Source organism: Amblyomma americanum, chromosome 5 (genome assembly GCF_052857255.1).
Source record: "Amblyomma americanum isolate KBUSLIRL-KWMA chromosome 5, ASM5285725v1, whole genome shotgun sequence".
NCBI classification, from domain to species: domain Eukaryota; kingdom Metazoa; phylum Arthropoda; class Arachnida; order Ixodida; family Ixodidae; genus Amblyomma; species Amblyomma americanum.
The window spans coordinates 174707972-174727679 of record NC_135501.1 but is presented as its reverse complement, the minus strand read 5'-3'; the positions used below and the strand labels follow the sequence as shown (position 1 = coordinate 174727679).

General features: G+C 51.0%; 1 protein-coding gene across 2 annotated transcripts in view; it reads left to right on the top strand.

Moving 5' to 3' along the window:
* Nucleotides 1-19708, top strand: part of Lpin (phosphatidate phosphatase LPIN) — a 151432-nt gene that overhangs the window by 76161 nt on the left and 55563 nt on the right. Inside the window, exon 1 of one of the 2 annotated variants that reach the window (XM_077665891.1) lies at nucleotides 13135-13635. The exons of the other annotated variant lie outside the window; for it this stretch is intronic. Within the exon in view, the coding sequence (XP_077522017.1) occupies nucleotides 13516-13635 (120 nt within the window). The 5' untranslated portion in view covers nucleotides 13135-13515. Of the gene's footprint in view, nucleotides 1-13134; nucleotides 13636-19708 lie in introns of those variants that run through there. 2 annotated transcript variants of the gene reach the window in all.

Here is a 19708-nt window from a genome sequence, read left to right as displayed (position 1 = left end):
CGGTGCACGGAGTCCATAGCAGTCTCGACGTAATCAGTGTCACGAGTTAGACGCAAGATTACCGCTGGTTCTCAAGGGTAACGGAGTGGATTCCAAGAGAAGGCAAGCGTATCAGGGGACGGCAGAAGGTTAGGCGGGCGGATGAGATTACAACGTTTGCAGGCATAAGGTGGGCGCAGCTGGCAAATGACAGGGTTAATTGGAAAGACATGGGAGAGGCCTTTGCCCTGCAGTTGGCGTAGTCAGGTTTATGATGATGATGCTGGGGGGAAAACATATGTTCCATTTCGAATTACAAATTTTTCAGATGAGTGTGGCTTCTCTGGAGAAAGCGTCAAGCCATATAGTCCTTCAGCAGCTTGTCAAACCGATGCGCAAAGCGCTAAACAACTGAATTTCTAATCGAATTTTTACTAAGGACAGAAGCAGGATCGAGACTAGACCTGCACAAAGGAGATAGGGAGGGGGCAAACGTACCCGGCTTGTCTTAAAGGCGTGTCGGAGGGCGCTGACAATAAATCGGAGGGGACAGTTAAGCTCCGCCTTAAAGGCATGACGTGATAGCTTAACAAGTTGATTCTCGTATATGCAGAAGACCATTCTCTACTTTCGGTGGAGGCGAAATGCCAGAGGCCCGTGTACTGTGCGATGTCGGTGCACGTTAAAAAAAAGCCAGGTGGTCGAAATTTCCGGATCCCTTCTCACGGCGTCCCTCATAGCCTGAGTCGTTTTTGGGACGCTAAACCCCATAAAATCAAATCAAATCTACTTAACATTTATAGATCCCTGGGTGTCCACATACCCCTCCTGGCGCAGTGGTACAGCGGTTAAACGATACGCCACTCCCCTGCAATGGCTGGTTGGATCGTTTTGAGCGTGGATATGCAGCGATGGCGTAGAGATGCAGCGATGGCGTAGAGGTAGAACATCCGCCTCGCGTGCAAGAGGACCGGGGTTCAAATCCTGGTGCCGCGCAATTCTCCACCGGGTTTAAAAAAAAAATCCGCGTGTCGATGGAATTGCATTACCAGGCCTGGAGTGCGGCCTGATCTCGGTGACCAAAACCGACAACGCACTCCCTCACCAGAGCAGGATTTGGCCACCCTGGTGTAGTACTTGGCCACAACCTTCTATGATACCTTCTATGATACTTTGAAGTACATTTAGTACGAACAGCTGTTTTTGCAAAAATCGACCTTTTCGCGCCCTTCAGGATTCCCGGGTTTGTGGTCGAATTTCGAGGTCCTCACTAACAGTGCGTGCCTCTCTAGGCGCACACTGATGCCTTTGCGAGAGAAAAAATATTTTATTTGAATGTTCGTTCGGTTGAAATGCCGTCGAAAGTCTGTATTTTAAAAATGGAAGGTAAAGGAAAATTTATTCGAGGCATGTCTGGCACGGGGATTATTCCGAGCTCTCCTTAATAATTTGTTGATCGGACCCCAAAAAACTCGGAATAAGCCTAAAGTTTTAATCCGTGAGATTCCGGTGTATAAGTTATAGGAACGGTCTTGTGCACAACCGACCAGTGCAGCCAGGCAAACCTGCCGGTTACATTGGGAGCCCGCCACCGTCATGTTAATAATACCCCATTGCGCAGGTGTTCGCACGTGCGCTCGCCCGGGCCACCTGCTCTGGGCAGGCTCCTCCTCGCCACTTGTTCTTTCCTCCTCGTCTCTTCGCGTCGTGTTTCGACAGAGCCAGCGGCGTCGGCGGGAGCCATTAAAGGCGTTCCCTCGCGCAAATGGCTTCCTCTTCCCACGCTGTCGTCACACAAACGGGCCGAAATGACCCCGGTGATGAAAAGGACGCTCCACTAACGAGCGTTGAACGACTGTCGCGTCCTGAGACGACGACGACTTCGACGCGGGGGGGGGGGGGGGGGGGGGGGGGGGGGTGACTGGACCGCGATTCTTTTTCGCATGCCCCGCGTAGTTCTCCGACAGGCGGCGCAGTTTCCCGAAAAAAGCACGGCGGTTGCCCGAGGAGCAGAGAATATTTCCACAAACGTTGCGCGTTTGCCTGAGCGATATATAACGGTGGCCCGAAAAGTAGTGCATTTGCCCCAGAAAAGTCGCGCAATCGTCCGAAAAGCAGAGCATTTTCTCAGACAGCTGGGCCGCGCAGTTCGATTGAAATGGCCGTACAGTTTCCCGAAAGTGCCGAGCGGCTGTCCGAAAGTGCCGTGCAGTTGCCCGAAAGTGCGAAGCGGTTGCCCGAAAGTGCAAAGCGGTTGCCTGAATGTGCCGAGCGGTTGTCCGAATGTGCCGAGCGGTTGCCCGAATGTGCCGAGCGGTTGCTTGAAAGTGCCGAGCGGTTGCCTGAATGTGCCGAGCGGTTGTCCGAATGTGCCGAGCGGTTGCCCGAATGTGCCGAGCGGTTGCTTCAAAGTGCCGAGCGGTTGCCCGAATGTGCCGAGTCGTTGCTTGAAAGTACCGAGCGGATGCTTGAAAGTGTCGAGCGGTTGCGCGAAAGTGCCGAGCAATTGCGCGAAAGTGCCGAGCAGTTGCTTGAAAGTGCAGAGCAGTTGCTGGAGAATTAAGGCTGTCATGGTCGAATTTGTGGGGGAGACAAACCATCACCCCTAAAGAGACAAACTTTACATAGAACTGTGCCGAATCCCATTTTGCGGGCCAAATGAAGTAAAGAAACACATGGCCCAGAGGGGACCCCCCCCCATCCCCAACCGCCCTTTCCAAGAGTGACCCGTAAACCCGCCCCTGAAGGTTACGCAGTGGGCGCTCAGTTGCGCGGACGTCAGTTGCGTAGTCCTCGTCTCACTGAAATCGAGACGGCTGCTGAGGGCCGCCCGCGCGGTGCACGCCCGGCACAAGGGAGGACACCCAACCGAATTGTCCGCAGATCGTTCGAATGTATGCAGAGCCGTTCCGGAAGCTGGCGAGACAGTGCTCGTATCCTTTCTCCACCCTCCTCTCACCCTCTCCTTCCTTCCCCCTCGTCGTCCGTCCTCGGTTGTCGCATTTGGGAGGTGTGGCGTGCTGCGTTGTTTTGTCTGCCTTCCGCTTTTGCGTGTTTGGTTCATTTTCAAGCGAAATCAGCCTTTCCTGCGAGCAGCGGCGCGCCTGTGAAGCGTTGAACGGGGCTCCGTACCCCGACAGGTTGGTGTCCGGTCGCCCACCTGTGGGAAGCTCGTGTTCAGGGTCTGTCAGTCTGGCTGTCGGCGACTCAAGTGCGACGGAACTTGACCCGGCCGGAATTTCAGAGCCCGCCGCAAGGTGTCGCCACCATACTATGCGCGTAGTTTAACGCGTGCGAAAGCGATGATTGCTAGTTTTCCCTGTCTCGCATTTAGTTGTAGCAGGAGCCGGACAGCCGTACACGGCCAATGCGATGACTTTCTAAAGCAGAGGCCTCAACTCATCTCGCCAAGCGGGCCGAGTTGGCCAACTGTGTTCTCTCACAGGCCTGTATCGGGAAAGGGTAGAGGGCAGCGCACTTCTCATGCAAACTATGAGCGTTTTTTTTTTTTGTCTGCCACCTTCGACGCAGCGAAGGCCAAACGGTCAGTTAAAGCTGGTGGCAGTGGTTTATACTACCTCGCGATTTGCGCAAGAAGTACAGTCCCCGTGAAAAGTATACAGCCCAAGGGGTTTGCTTCTAAGCTGTTTAGCGGCCCTCCAGGCGCACCTATAGCAGACCAAAGCTTGGGAGGATTGAAGACGCGAAGCCATTCCTCTTTCGAGAAATTACGGTCGTCGAGGATGCATAACGAGGTATACATCAGGCCCCACAAACAAACCCCTTGGGCTGTATACTTTTGACCGGGGGTGTACGTCTAGTCCATGCCTTTCAAGCAGGACATTGTGAGCAACCGGCTGGCGTCAAGCTGAGCAACGATAAAGAGGTTCAGTGCGATTTAAAAATAAACAACGGTGTTACTAGCATAGAGCAATGGAACAAAGGGCCAGTGGGCCCAAGCCAAGGAAGGCTTCGCCGACCGTATATTTGGGACCCCTTCTTCAGAGTTTCTGTACAGGTCGCAGTGTGCTTTTGGGATCCGCAGTCGACCTTTCCGGGGCAGGCAATAGCGTGTAAGCGTTAATTATCGCAGCGTTTTATAGTGATATCACTGCAGTACGCGCGTGAGCGTTCTGCTTTGCTCCCCTTGCGAGTTGTTGACGGCGGCACGATCTTAATGAGCCGCTCTTGTTTGCTGTATGTCTTGAACGGCCGCTGATCGCTGTGAACACGTTCTAACTTACTTCTGCTTATTTGTTAGGCGCTACGCCGCAGGGTTGTCGCCACTCTAACTGGAGCCACGTTCCGGTTGAAGTCAATTTAATCTTGGCTTTGACGATGTGTGTCCCGCTTTTGGTACGCGACCACAGCAGAACACGTAAACGTCAAGCTGGGAGACTTTTTACTACTGGCGCATGTACAGTGGCTTTCAGAAGTTAGCGGGCCACATTGAGCGAGTCACGTGAGCCCTGCTGTTGGGCACCCGATGCTCTCTTTAATTCTCATTCTGAAGTTCTGGCCATGCTTACGGCCTAAATTGATACACGAAGAATTTGCATGCGAGCGGGAAAGCACCCTTCAGATAGTGTCTGCGTTCACGGGCGTGGCCTGCCGACGTGGTGGACGTCTCGGCCATGCGGCTGGGTGCCCATTTTTGTCGCGCGTACTTCTCTCACTGGAGTGATAATGATAAAGCTTGTTGTCATTTGATAACCGTTGGAATTTCAGTTTGTACACACTGTATTATCGCGCTCCTCGTGACCAGCAGCATGTGGGCGGTGGCCTCACTGTTGTGTGCGCTTTACAGCATATCGGTGGCACACCATTCTACACACATGCCGGTAGAGGGAGTGTGCTGCCCTTTCTCAATTCGAAGCTTACATGCACAGCTTTTCACCTCCGCCGATGTCACACTTGCTTCGTGGTGTGCGTTCCGACCTCGTAGGTTGCGTGTTGTAGGTTTTACAGATCACGACTGGGCTTCTTCCGCTGACGTCAAAGTGGTCGCCATATTGGAGTACCACGGGAATGGCTGGAATGTGTGAATACCTCTTACCGAGGCAGCACGGCAATCGGCCCAATGTTGGAAAATATATGTTTAACTCTGGTTCTTTGTTAAACCGGCATCTGCCAATATATTACCAATATTGGACCGATTAGCTGTGCTACTGGGGTATCCCCTTGTCGCTGCATTGTATGAGCTGCGCGTCGTCGTTCATCGTGGCAGTCGTGACTTCACGCTCATGATGACGTGAGGACGGCGCGAAAAGAAGGACAAAAGAGGCACAAGAACACAACAGCACAGGCGCCACTCGTGACTGGTAGATGGATATGGCAATAAGGTTGGAACATGCAATGGCAGGGTCGTGCGGAAACTTGTTTGGAGGAAAGGGCCCATTGCAGAAGAAATATGCTCAAGAAGTACCTTGGTTTGGGCTAGTTGGTGCATAGCTTCTAGATGATGTCAGGACGGCGCGAAAAGAACAAGGACAAGAACAAACAAGGACCTTGTTCTTGTCCTTGTTCTTTTCGCGCCGTCCTGGCATCTTCTAGAAGCTATGCACCGACTAGCACAAACCAAGGTACTCCTTTCACGCTCAAGCCATCCGCATAGTTAATTGGTCCAGGACCTGCGGCCAGTTTCCGGAGGTTACCAGACTGCGGCGCCACCTGTGAACTTAGTAGCGAACTGTCGGCTGCGCCTTGCAACTTTGTTCTCTACATCAGCGTTTTGGACCGACCTCTTTGTGCAGTTCGTCCGAATGCCGAAAGTGGCGTGACATTCTGCTAGCTTCCGAGGGTTGACATTGAGTCAAAGTGCCAGATTTTGATACGTGGGCATAGTTTCGCAAATGCTATGCGTAAAGACCTATGAGCCGTCCATACGTCCTTTTCAGACCTGAACAAAAAGTTAGGTTTGTCGACATTCATCAATATATTTGGCAAGCCTGGCTGTTCCCGTCAACGTCCGCACACGCGCACAAAAAAAAATGCAGCCGTAAGTCCAACAGTTAATTTGTAACCTTTCTACATGTTGTGTGCTACGGGTCTGTGCGCCTTCACTAACATGCAACAAGGTTTTATGACACATATTTAGCTAAATACGTACGCGCTAGAATACGTATTCAAATTACAACTAAAATATCATTTGTTAAACAGTGATCTTGGTCAAGCACGTCCTGCACCATTTCGTGCTGAGAGAATTATAGCCATCAATAATATTTTTTTTTTCTTTTGCTGAATTCCAAGCATCAAGTGCGCCTTATTGAAACGGAAAGTGCACGGTCCCTCGGGTGCTTTGGCAAATCACGGTATTTCAGAGTTACAATTTCCAGCTTTCGCGGCATTTTATGGGAAACTTTGTACATGCTTCTAAGCTATTAACTTTTTTTTTTTTGGATAACGAAGGAATTGTCTTTCTTGAGCCATGGGTGTACCATTTAGATTGAGAAGTACACGTTTTCAGTCGAAATGATGACTGACGCCTGAAAGAGTTATAGGCCGCTGTTCTTTCTTTTTGTTTTAAACATAAAACGCTCTAAAAAAGTATGCGGCGGGCTATGACAATGATATGTTAACAGCCAGATCCAGTCAACGATCAAAAGCTGCTTTGATTGCGCCCTTTTTATTGTTTCATCTCGCATGATGTGGATGGGTAGGTGCGTATTCAGCAGGTCGATTCAACACGAGGCAGTGCGTTTTGGTCGTCGACTCGACGGGGCAACATTTGCTACTCAGTGATTTTTAAAATGGCTTCTTCATTTCGTTTTAAAACCCACCCGAGAAGGCCGGGGTTTTGGTTTGGTTCGGATAATGGGGGCTTCGGAATAATTTCGACCACCTGGTGTTCTCTAACGTGCACTGACATCGCAAGAAGGCCAGGGATCGACCGGAAGTTCAGCGGAGCGTGCCTGTCTCTTCCGCGTACTATATCGCGAGACCTGCGCGGTCGCTTGCATCGGTGATTTATGGCACGCGTGGGGCCGCAAAACGCTCAAGCGCCTTTCCTGTCGTCGCAGCTTCGTTTCGTTTTGCCCCTGTTTTCCGCGTTGGCGATCTTTTCTCAGCCGCAAAACGCTATACCCAGTTGCTACACGGCCTGATAGATCAAGTCCTTGGCGTGTCCCTCATAAAAATGGTATATATACAGTCTATAGAGTTCTTATAGACTCTATTGCCTTCCTATAGATATTTCTTTTTGTCTATTAATAGTCTATAGACTGTCTATAGACGAAAGTCTAAAAATAGTGTATGACCATAAATCTACAGATTGTCTATAGAGTGTCTATAGGATTTGCATTGCCTATAGACTGCTCTCTGGGGCTTGTCTACACAGTCTACAGACTTTATAGACAGAAGTCTATGGATTGTCTATAGACTGTCTAAAGAAATTGTTGCAAGGGGTATACGCAGTCTCTCTCGAAAGCCAGGTGTAAAGCTGCATTCGCATACGGCCTGATAGATCAAGTCCTTGGCATATGTCCCTCATAAAAATGGTCTATAGACAGTCTGTAGCGTTCTTATAGGCTCTATTGCCTTCCTATAGATATTTCTTTTTTGTATATTAATAGTCTGTAGACTGTCTATAGACGAAAGTCTAATAAAAGTGTATGGCCATAAATCTATAGATTGTCTATACAGTGTCTATAGGATTTGCATTGCCTATAGACTGCTCTATAGGGCTTGTCTACACAGTGTACAGACTTTATAGACAGAAGTCTATGGATTGTTTATAGACTGTCTAAAGAAATTGTTGCAAGGGGGTATACGCAGTCTCTTTCGAAAGCCAGCTGTAAAGCTGCATTCGCTCGTCGACGCCTCGGTTACCGCGTAGCGACTGTCACGGTGACGGATGTCGCCAGGCACCGGAAACGGAACCACGGAGCGGAACGGACGTATACGCGTGGCGTCCGCCTGGGCTCCGACGATCGGAGCGCGTGTCGCGCGTTTTTCTCTCCGGCGCGGATTCTTTCTCGCGCCCGACCTGCGAGTTGCGTGCCGAATAGTGCGCGGCGCTCGGTCGCGGATTGAGGTTTCTGTACTCCTGTACAGATGGCGCAAGTCAAGAAAAAAAAAGTGGCTTTTCCCCGCCAAAGGACCCCCTTTCCAGCCAATGGCGTCGGTCGATTCTCGTGAATCCTATTATCGTGGCGATGCAGGGAATGGCGGATGAAAGTGGAGAGTCCGCCCTCCTCCCTGCATTGTCACGCCGCTCACGCTAGCATGTTCATGAGGACCAGCGACGCCATTGGCTGGAGTTTCTTTGACGGGGAAAAGCCGCTTTTTTTTTTCTTGACTTGTATCCGACACAGCTGTTGGCGACTCGAGTTCACCTTTTCTGAAATGCGCACATTTTAGTGTATAGCTTTAAGCTGCTTCACTTTCATGACCTGCAGTCCGGAAGTGTTACTGTAGTCAGATATTCCTTCTTTCTCTCGCGCTTTCTGTGTTTCTCTTCCTGCTTTCTTCCTTCGTACCGCAAAGTCTACTCTTCTGTCTATTTTGCTGTGTGGTCCAAGTCCTCCCTTGTCACCGCTGCAGTGAAGACTGAATCCTGCACGTCGACGTTTGACTTGTCCGGGCGAGAGTTGATGCACATATATGACCGCACGTCTGTCCGCACGCTGACACGGCCGAGTCTCTGATATAGGTGCGAGAAATGTAAAAGGGAACACGTGTTGGTTGGCGCTCAAGAACGAAATTTATCTTCTCTTAAAAGCGCATTAAATGGTTTCAAAATGAGCTCTTAGCAAAGGTGCGGTGTGCCTGGGACGTTCAAGGACGCCACTTCGCGAATATCTTTCAGCAAGGATTTTGTTTCTTTTTATGCGTTTTGTAGAAGCCGACGAGTTACCTGTAGTCAAAGTTTGAATTTCTGCGTCGTCGTCGTCGGCCCTTTTTCTCTTCTCTCGTCACTTTTTGCACGCTTAAAGCTCGGCGCTCCGCTACTGGCCCCGCGCGCGGGAATTCCCCAGGAGGCGGAGCTCCCTGGCCCGCCGAAGTGACGCGGCTGACTGGCCACGGCCGTGGTAGCTGCGTGACGTCTGAAATAATGTAACCAATAGCCGTCTCTCAGCCGTCATTCTCAGGAGCACGAAACGGTGAATGGCGCGAGTATGAAAAAGTCGCCGAAAAATTCTCACCAACTTTCGCGCGCGATTGTTGGTTCTCTCTGCTACGTGTGTCCATCATCACCTTCAGCCTGACTGCACCCACAGCTGGGCAAAAGGCCTTACCCATGTCTCTCCAATTAACCGTGTCCTTTGCCAGCTGCGACCACCTTATCCCTGCAAACTTCTTAATCTCATTCGCCCACCTAACCTTCTGCCGTCCCCTGCTACGCTTACTTTCTCTTGGATTCCACTCCGTTACCCACAAAGGCCAGCGGTTATCTGGCCTTCGCATTACATGCCCTGCCCAAGCCCATTTCTTCCTCTTGATTTCGACTAGCATGTCATTAACCCGCGTTTGTTCCCTCACCCACTCTGCCCGCTTCCGGTCTCTTAACGTTACACCTATCATTTTTCTTTCCATGGCTCGCTGCGTTGTCCTTAACTTAAGCTGAACTCTTTTCGTATAGCCTCCACGTTTCTGCCCCATAAGTGAGCGCGGGCTAGATGCAGCTGTTGTGCACTTTTCTCTTGAGGGATATTGGTAAACTGTCATTCATGATCTGAGAGAACCTGTCATATGCGCGTGTCCATGTACTACGGAATGTATTCATCGAACGAGTTTATGTACTCTTCAGGTCGTGTTTCGAGCCCCTTTTAGAGGGGAATACGTGCATACTAGAAAACCAGTGTAAAACAGACAAAATTGACGTCAGAGCAGCCTCCATGTCGGTGAACCAGGAGCACAGCGCGAGAAACCCACGCCGTGCTCCGGCTTGCGCCGTGGAATCTAGGCGTGGTTCTCTGTCATGGCGCCCGTGACGTCACAAGCGTGTGGTTGTTGGGCCACCGTAACCCTTGTGCTGCTTCGTCCCCCTTTCGTTTTGGCCGACCTGTATACGTTTGAATAACGGGCAGCCCAGTGCTGGCCGCCCGGCTTGGGACAAGACGAAGGCGTGGGCCGAAACAGGAACGAAAACGGGGCGGCGCGTACTCTGGCTGGGACGCGATCGCTATGGTCTCTCCGCGTCTCTCTTGTCCTTCTACCGCTGCGCTGCCTTTGCGCGTGCGAGTACGCCTTCTCCGCTCGGCGGTCTCCCTTGCCGTGACCCCGAAACGGTATACGACTTGTGCCGGGCGTGTCCACGGGCTTCCAAGCGTCCGCTATTTTTTTTTCTTTCTTTCATTGGGCGCTTGCGTGGTCCGGCTGTCTGTTGTCTCCCGCTGTGGAGCGGCCGCGCGCTACCCTTGAACTTGTCCCGTTTTGCGCTGGCGTCTTTTTTTTTTACAAGGGTGGTCGGCTGTGTTGTTCTCAATGGAGCCAGTGTTGAGTTCGTGTGCCTTGCTTTGTACCTGTTCGAATCGCACTGCGCCATTGTTTTTTACGTGTTGTCCCAAACAAAGATGTATTAGTTCGCTCTAGTATAAGGTGGCTGCCTGCGTGTACGGGTGGTCATGGCTGTGTTGTTCTTGCTCGCGCCATTCCGCGTGTTAATATGTTTGTATGCTTTGTACAGGCTGAAATCGCGCTGCACCCTTTTTTTTGTTTACCTGTTGTCCCAAACAAAGATGTATTAGTTCGCTCTAGTAAGGTGGCTGCCTGCGTGCAGGGGTGGTCATGGCTGTGTTCTCGCTCGCGCCACTCCTTGTGTTCTATGTTTGTGTGATTTGTGCAGGCTGAAATCGCAGTGCACCGATTTTTTTTTTCCTTTTTGACCGGGTGTCCCAAATCAACATGTATTCATTCTAGTCTGGTGACCCGAAGCGGTACCTCTTTTGGGACGGGGGAAGTAGATCGGAGAAAAGGTGCAGGTTAGCAAGTTTGCGTGGCCACGGTGGTGGCAGCTAATGCGGGACAGCGTTAACAGGAACCACCTGCAGTACAGTGATCGCATATGGATTAATGATTATGATAGTAAGGGGGGAGGAATCATAGGCACTGTAGAGCTTGATTCCAAAGTACCAAAGTGACATACCTGAATCCATTTACACGGGCGTTTTCAGCGCCAATTCGTCTGAGCGACACTTGAACCTGAACGGAAGTTTTGTGTTCGTTGTTGAGCTGTCGACTGCAGTGCATGCAGCTCAACTGCGGCCGACACTGGAGGATCTCATTTGTGATGTGGTCAGGTGACAAAAAGATGGCGTTCGACGTGCCCGCCGTATCGGCTGGATCGGCGACGTTTCCCGCTGCCACACTTTCTCAAATCGCAAGGAATATGTGGTGTCCTGGCTGTAAGAACAGTCTTCTAACCTTCAACTTTCATTTATCAACTGCATCTAAGCGTACACGCACCCGAAACGGTGTGGGAAAAACTGCGATCAAGAACAAGTGTTCAGCTTGGGTGCACGCAAAGACCGAAGCTTATGCAGAAATAGCAAATCATTGGAGCGAAGGATATAAGTTTGTTAATAATTAATAATTGGTTTTTTGGGGAAAAGAAATGGCGCAGTATCTGTCTCATATATCGGCGGACACCTGAACCGCGCCGTAAGGGAAGGGATAAAGGATGGAGCGAAAGGAGAAAGGAAGAGAGAGGTGCTGTAGTGGAGGGCTCCGGAATAATTTCGACCACCTGGGGATCTTTAACGTGCACTGACATCGCACAGCACACGGGCGCCTTGGCGTTTTTCCTCCATAAAAACGCAGCAGCCGCCTCGGTCGGGTTCGAACCCGGGAACTCCGGATCAGTAGTCGAAAGAAAGTTTGTTCAAATTTATAAATACTATACAGTATGAATATTTAAATTCACAAATTTCCATCACGTGCCGCGAATACGTGATCCACTGGTAGAACTGAAATTTCGCTTAAAATTCCGTGCTACCGCAGCCGGCTTCCGTTCATTTCAGCGGCGTTTTGAAAAGCTGAAGTGCCGTTGAACTGAGCGGCTATTGAAACTGCCTCAGCAACATGGGTATAACAGCAGTGCTGACGCGGAGCATTGCGGCTGGCAGCGCGAGAACGAATGAATTGAGAGCTGGAAGCATTTGGAGCGTGAAATAAATGCAATGAATTGGAATACTTTTGAAATACAATGGCGATTTATGAGAAACCGTAGTTAGCCTCTAGCTCTCGGAGCAGCGTGTTTCGCGCGATCTTCACTCCGACTGTTTTCCGACCTTGTGCGTCGCACTACCGGCAGCACCGTCTTTTCATCGGCGCGTTTATTTCCTTCTCCCTGCCGTGTGTCTTTTGTATCGCGCAGCTGCGATTTCGGCCGGCGGCGGCAGCTGCTCCGTCGTCGTTGCCACTTGGCAGCGAATGCCTGCCTCCAGAGGCGACGAAAGACGCCACCAGGGGAGACAAAAGAAGGCGTACACGTGAACCCAGAGGGAAATCCCTCCACCTGCCGCTGTCACAACAGCCAGCCACTTGGCTAGCCGTGCAGGAGCCTCCACCGAGCGGTTTCGTAACACCGCGTCTCGTGTCTGGCCTTTCGGTTGCACTTGCCTAGTCTGAACGGCGCCCACGAGTTAATTTCGTTGCACCCACAGCCCCCGGCGCGCTCCTCTTTTGCCCTTGGGGTCTCCGCCACCGCCGTCGACTACCTACGTCACACACACACTCGTGCCTCGCATTCTGCGCCTTGGCTCCCTTTCCCCCCATCGACTCCGCTTCTCTCCTCCTCCTCCTCGTCCTCCTCCTCCGCCCATGGTGCTCTTGCTTGCTAGTGTCTCCACGAATCCATCTTCTCGCGTACGCCGTTTTTTCTTCGTTGAGTGTACTTAACTCCGGAAACGTTGGACTTGCTTCCCGTTTCGCTGAGGGCGGAGTGTGAGTGCTTTGTTTTTTCTTGTTTTTCGTCACGCGAGTGTGGATCACTCTGTTTACGCGAAGCTCACAATAGCGCAGAGCCAGTTGGCGACGGCGTCTCGGTTTGGAGTGATAGCGGAATCTTTCGCCCCCACTCCCTCCTCCTCCTCCTTCTCTGTCACTGCGCCCGCGCCTGTTTACTACTACTGCACGCCGGACCGTGTGTCATCGTCGTTTGGGGTTCTTCCCTCGTGCCCCGGCGGGGTTCACGCGGTGGTGACCTATTCGTGGAGTGTGCGCATCTCCGATGAGGAGGAGCACGTGGTGGCCGTGTTCCTGAACAGGTCGGAGTGATGTAACGCGGAGTGCTCGACCGCCTACGGGAGTTTCCTCACCGCTTACGGCACGAGCGCAGTCAAGTCGACGTCGGCCATTCGGATTTGTCGCCGGACTGAGGCAGCGAGAAGACAGTGGCGTGTGCGGCCAGCGCTCCCGTGTCGTGCGTTTCCGGGATCGTTCGTCTCAACTTAGGTGCGCGCCACCTTTGGCGGTGCGGCGTGTGGTCGCCCGGGATCGGGACTCTGGTGTGGAGCCCCTTCCGTTGTTGTTTCTCGCTTGGAGTAAAATTTCGGTCTGCTTGCGGCGAGGTGCGCTCTCGAGGCGCGAGGAGACATGGACCTGGAGCGCATCAGTGTTCCGCGCAGCGCCAGCCCCACTGTGCCTTACCTGGCCTTCCAGGTGATGGAAGGTCTCCTCCACAACAAGGACCACCTGTGGAGTCTGCTCGGAAGGGTCGGTATCCTGCGTGGTTTTGTGTATTGTAGTGTGCATGCATGTTGGGTGAACCCCCAGAAAAAGAGAGGGAACTGGTCGCGAACTCTGGGTCCAACTTATGAACGAGTTCTTTGCGCGACGCGATTTAGTTGAGCGTGGAGGTTAGGTTGTTCTTTTTATTATTTTTTTAAGAAAATAAATAAATCGGAAAGAAATAAATCGAGGCGTACATACCGCCCACGGTTAATGTTAAGACCAAACTATGAGTTGATTGCTTTCTGGTTTAAGTTAAGAGAACAAGTAAATGATAGACAGGGGAAAGACGGCATGATCTATAGAACAAATATATGCACAACTATTGCGTGACAGGTACAGAAAGGAAATCCAACTGGGGTTGACAGAAAACAGCAGGTCCCATTGGGAAATTTTCAGGTAAATTGTGCTCATATATGTTGACACACACTGCAGGTGTGCCCGCTTCGCGAAGCTAACTTGTTCATGTCGAAGGAGAAAGGAAGAGAGAGAGGTGCCGTAGTGGAGGGCTGCGGAATAATTTCGACCACCTGGGGATCATTAACGTGCACTGACATCGCACAGTGCACGTTAAAGATCCCCAGTTGGTCGAAATTATTCCGGAGCCCTCCACTACAGCACCTTTCTCTTCCTTTCTCCTTTCACTCCCTCCTCTATTCCTCCCGTACGGCGCGGTTCAGGTGTCCAACGATATATGAGACAGATACTACGCCATTTCCTTTCCCCCAAAAAAACCCAATTATTATTATTCATGTGAAGTTCCGCGCGCTGCTAAATATTGTTGCGTGAGTGCTGCAGTACACTCTGAAGAACGTGGTTGGCAGTGCGCCGCTTTTACGGGTGGCGTGTTTGAACCGTTATCGGTCATGTTTCGGTGCCGATTCGTGCGTTGACTTTCACTCTTATAGCTTGCACGCATACCGCCGGCCCGGACGCCTTATCGCTGTAGTTTGTTTTTGCAGGCTTTTCCTTAGTTCACTCGGTGTCGAAATTAGCCTGATTGCTTGCTGTCCCGCGTGTCCTAACCATTCGCAACATGTAAAGCATTCTCACCTGTATTTAGCCTCTTGCAGCTCCGGGAAAAAAGTGGTGTTTAGATAATCTGTAGATCGTCGGTAGGCTGAAGGGGAACCTTCTCTAGACTGAAGGGGAACCTTCTCTAGACTGAAGGGAACCTTCTCTAGGCTGAAGGGGAACCTTCTATAGACTGAAAGGGAACCTGTCTCTAGACTGAAAGGGAATCTGTCTCCAGATTGAAGGAAGTATACCTGTCTCCAGATTGAAGGAAGTATACCTGTCTCCAGATTGAAGGAAGTATACCTGTCTCCAGATTGAAGGAAGTATACCTGTCTCCAGACTGAAGGGGAACCTATTTCTAGACAAGGGGATCCTGTCTCTAACTGGAGGGCAACCTATCTTTACCTGTCTCTAGACTGAAATGGAACCTGTCTGTAGACTGGATGGGAACCTGTCTCAAGACTGAAAGGGAACCTGTCTGTAGACGAGGGGAACCTATCTCTAGACTGAAAGGGAACCTATCTCTAGACTGAAAGGGAACCTCTCTGTAGACTGGAGGGGAACCTGCCTCTAGACTGAAATGGAACCTGTCTGTAGACTGGATGGGAACCTGTCTCCAGACTTGCGGGGTATACCTGTCTCTAGACTGAAGGCGAACCTGCCTCTATACTGAAGGGAAACCAATCTCTAGACAGAAGGGGAACCTATTTCTAGACAAGGGTATCCTGTCTCTAACTGGAGGGCAACCTATCTTTACCTGTCTCCAGACTAAAGGGGCATGCCTGTCTCTAGACTGAAGGGGAACCTGCTGCTGGACTGAAGGGGAACCTGTTGCTGCGTGCCCTGTAGGCGTATATGAGCTACAGTTTTATCTTTTTCCTGTTTTTTTTTTGCTGACCTTTTTCTACCTTCCATGCCGTACGCTCTTTCCCCCTCCTCGAAATGCGTATAGCTGGAGATACGTGCATGCTCGCTTACCATCAATTACTGGAGGAGGTCTCTAATTACGCATTTCGTTCCTCGCTCGAACGTCGCAGAGCTCATTTTTGTTCGTGCTGTTGCACGCTTCGTCGGAAAACCTTTCCTCCTTTCTTATCTTCTCTTTATTTCCCTGTAGCGCTTAAGTGTCGCACTGGGCGCGCGCGCCCCCTGTCTTTCCGCATCGATCTGATCGCCGCGGCATTGGTGCATTCGCACGCGTATAACGATATGCGCGTGATCGTTGTGGCGCGACCGCTCTCCGCCGTCGCTCCCAAAGAAAGGCATTAAGTCGCCTTCTCGGAACAAACCGCCGCGGCTTCGCCGCCGCGCAGTTTCTTCCATGACGTCAGCGCCGAGCTGAGTATAGCGCTCCAAACCCCGTTCGCCAAATCGGTTTGCCTGTTTATCTCGTCGTGTATATGTATTACCGTTCGCGAATTTCCTTATCCGCGGCCGCGTATTTTCAGCGTGTACAAAAAGAAAAAAAAGTGGGTGTACGATGCCAACGCGAGGTTCGTAAAGGCTTCTTCCGATCTGCTGCTTTTTTCTTTTTTTTTACGATAGGCATTTTTCGATTTATCTTGGCTCCGTATTTTTACCATGCTCTGCTGTTGACCCGCCGCGGTGGCTCAGTGGTTAGGGCACTCGACGGAGTTCCCGGGTTCGAACCCGACCGCGGCGGCTGTGTTCTTATGGAAGGCGCCCGTGTGCTGTGCGATGTCAGTGCACGTTAAAGATCCCCAGGTGGTCGAAATTATTCCGGAGCCCTCCACTACGGCACCTCCTTCTTCCTTTCTTCTTTCACTCCCTCCCTTGTCGCTTCCCTTCCGGCGCGGTTCAGGTGTCCAACGATATATGAGACAGATACTGCGCCATTTCCTTTCCCCAAAAACCAATTATAATTATTATATACCATGCTCTGCGTTGCGAACTACTGAACGCAACTCCGACTAAGCGTACATTCCATTTGGCGATAGTTCCGACCAGGAGTATAGTAGCGTTAACTATAATCTTCACGGCGTACGCGTGAGGCATTAGGTTGTAGTTGATGTCAGGACGGCGCGAAAGGGACTAGGACAAGACAGGCACAAGAACAGAACAGGACAGTCGCCTGTCCTTTTGTGTTCTTGTGCCTCTCTTGTCCTTGTTCCTTTCGCGCCGTACTGACATCATCTACAGCCATGAACCAATTAACCCCAAACCAAAGTACTTCTTCTGCATTATGAGACATCCTGTAGGCTGTGCACCGCTTTAAACACGTAAAACCCATAAACACTGCCCCTCAGCACTTAAGTCACGTGATTACACGTACGTGCCCACTGCTTACGTCACCGCAAGGAGTAAAGATCTCAGAGGAACCAGCGCAAAAAGAACGGACAAGAAACAAGGAGGCCGACACGGACAGAAGCGCTTAACTTTCAACATTATTTCGGAAGAATTATTACAACGTACTTATACAGTAACCTGTCAGAGGCAATGACGCACAAGCAGAGCAAAACAAACTTTTGATCGGACGATGGCTCAGGAATTAAATGAAGGGGCAGTGGCAACAAGCAAGCAAAAACCGGCACAGATCTTTACTAAATATGTCAAGAAAAAAATTTGAAGACGCCAAGAACAAGCAGAGATAAAAACATGGTCATGAAGATAAAAACGGTAGAAGGTATAAAAATATGACGAGTTAAAAGGCCAAAAAGTAACACCGCAAAAAGATAAAACTAAGATATGCATGCAGAATAACTATAAGATGTGGTCAAATGTGATGAAAGTGCTAGAAAATCTAGTAGACATGGTGGCACAGCTAATGCCTCGAATTTCGTGTCAGAAGTTTTGCTGAAGGAATAAAGGCTGTGCGTGTTCCACGTGCAATTTGTACTATATACGCCGTCGATTGTGCTTCCCACAACTCTATTATTCAACGGGCCATAGCTGCGCATAGTAGCTAACCGAGGCACCCATTGTGTTGTGAAAGGTGCCCTGCCTGCCCGTTGTCAGCTGTTATTGTGGTCACCCCCCCTGGCGACGTGCATGACAATAGCGTTACGGTTGGTTTTCCCCCTGCTTGTCCTGTCACGCTGCCGTACTTTTGTGTTGTGATAACGCCGAGAATGCCGCACCCTGTGCGTGCTGTACAGGGAAGGTGGTGCTTATACGCACTTTCCGTCGCTGTGTTTCCTGTTTTCACGCCGATCGTCGCCACGTATTATCACCAGGGCTGGTGAAGGCTCGCGGTGACTTCGTCGAAGTATGCGTAAACCTCCTGGCAGTCATCTTCGGCTCTTGTTATTATGACAGCTGTGGGCTTAAAGCGGACACTCGGAGCAGCGCCATTCAGTTCTTGCTTTTAGTGAAAAGAGATTCTTTGGCTCTATTCTGCCCGTGCTTTTGTTGGGCAAAAGAAGACGCATTTATTACCGAGAAGACGGGATTTAAAAAGTGAGGAACTTTTTTTTTCCCGGCCATTCGATTCAAACTTGTGACGTTAAAGCCTCCAAGGACTCCGTGACTAATGGTGGTTTACCTGAGTCTCCCCCGCCCCCCCCCCCCCCCCCCAAAAAAAAATGACGTCATCGCAGGTTGTTTCTTAAAACTTCTGATGGTGGCTACACCTTTATCTGGATTTTTGTTTTCTTTTCTCGCTTACAAAAGCTCTATAAAAGTAGTTCCTTTGTCACCAGAACGCCGTAAAATATATCCATGCAGGCCAACGAATGTAGTTGTTCCTCGTTGTCGTTTTTAAAGACGAATAGAGCACCGGAGGTTGTTTCCAGCGTGTACCGCTGCACTTACGCCGGTGGTGCCACGCGACTGTGCGCATGCGCAATGACTTTCCGATACTACAGGGCTCTTACCGCGCGCGCACAACTGGACGCATCGAGTTTGTTGCTCCAAGCGCCTGAGACAGAACCATTACGACGTGGCGGTAACGTTTATTCCTTTATCTTCCATTATTTGTTCCTTCCTCCCGTGAACTAATTTCGGTACTTTGGTCTTTTCCTTTGATTCTTTCACTTTCTGTCCTTCGTCCTTTCTTTGCGCTGCTCTGTGCATCCGCTTCTGTGCATCTTCTTCTGTGCATCTGTATCGGCGCATCTGCATCGGCGCCATCTACCCCTGTGCGTCTGCTTTTGTGCATTTGCTTCTGCAGCTGTGCATCTACCTCTGCGCATCTACTACTGCGCATCTACCTCTGCGCATTTACCTCTGCGCATCTACCTCTGCGCATTTACCTCTGCGCATCTACATATGCGCATCTACATCTGCGCATCTACCTTCGTGCATTTACTTCTGTGCATTGTTACATTATTCTGGTGATAACACCCTCTGTCGCGCGGAAGGTATTGCCGACTTCTTGTTCAACATGACGCGTATGAAAAACGCTGATATCGCGGGCTATTTATCGCGGACGTCGCTCTTTCCTGCCCGGCTGCCGAGATGCAGTAAAGGCATTCCTGACAGCCTTCGGTGTCGCCGCTTGTTCGTCGAATCGGCCAGTAACGTAAGAGCATCTACCTCTGTGCATCTACTTATGCGCATTCACCTCTGCGCATCTGCTTCTGCGCATCTGCTCCGGCGCTTCTGATTCTGTGCATGTGCTTTCTGCCGCTGCTTCGTCGGGGGAGTCGTGCATTGATCCCGTGCGGGCAAGTGCGAGCGACCGGGGAAGCCCTCTAGCGCCTCTGCCCTCTCCGCGGAAGGCCTCCGCGCTGCCTCGACTCGCTTCGCCTTTGTTTTCGTGCGGCCTCTGCTGTTGCTGCTGTTGTCGGGTGACCTTCCCCCCCCTCTCTCAATTCTGCCTCGTTTCCTCCCCCCCCCCCCCCCCCCTTCCCTGCGGAGAGCGATCGCGCGTGTACTTCCTCGCCTCCCTGCTGCTGCTGCTCAGACTACGACGAGCCCGCGACGTCTTCCGTGTTTTCCGCCACACACGTGTCGCTGTGCCTCGCCAAAGGGGGGAGTCGACTGCGTCGCCTCTCTTCGGTGAAGGCTTTCCGAATAAATATTTGCTGTTTGTTTCTCTTGAGTCGAGGTTTTAAATGTGCGCGCCCCTCGCGGCGGAGGT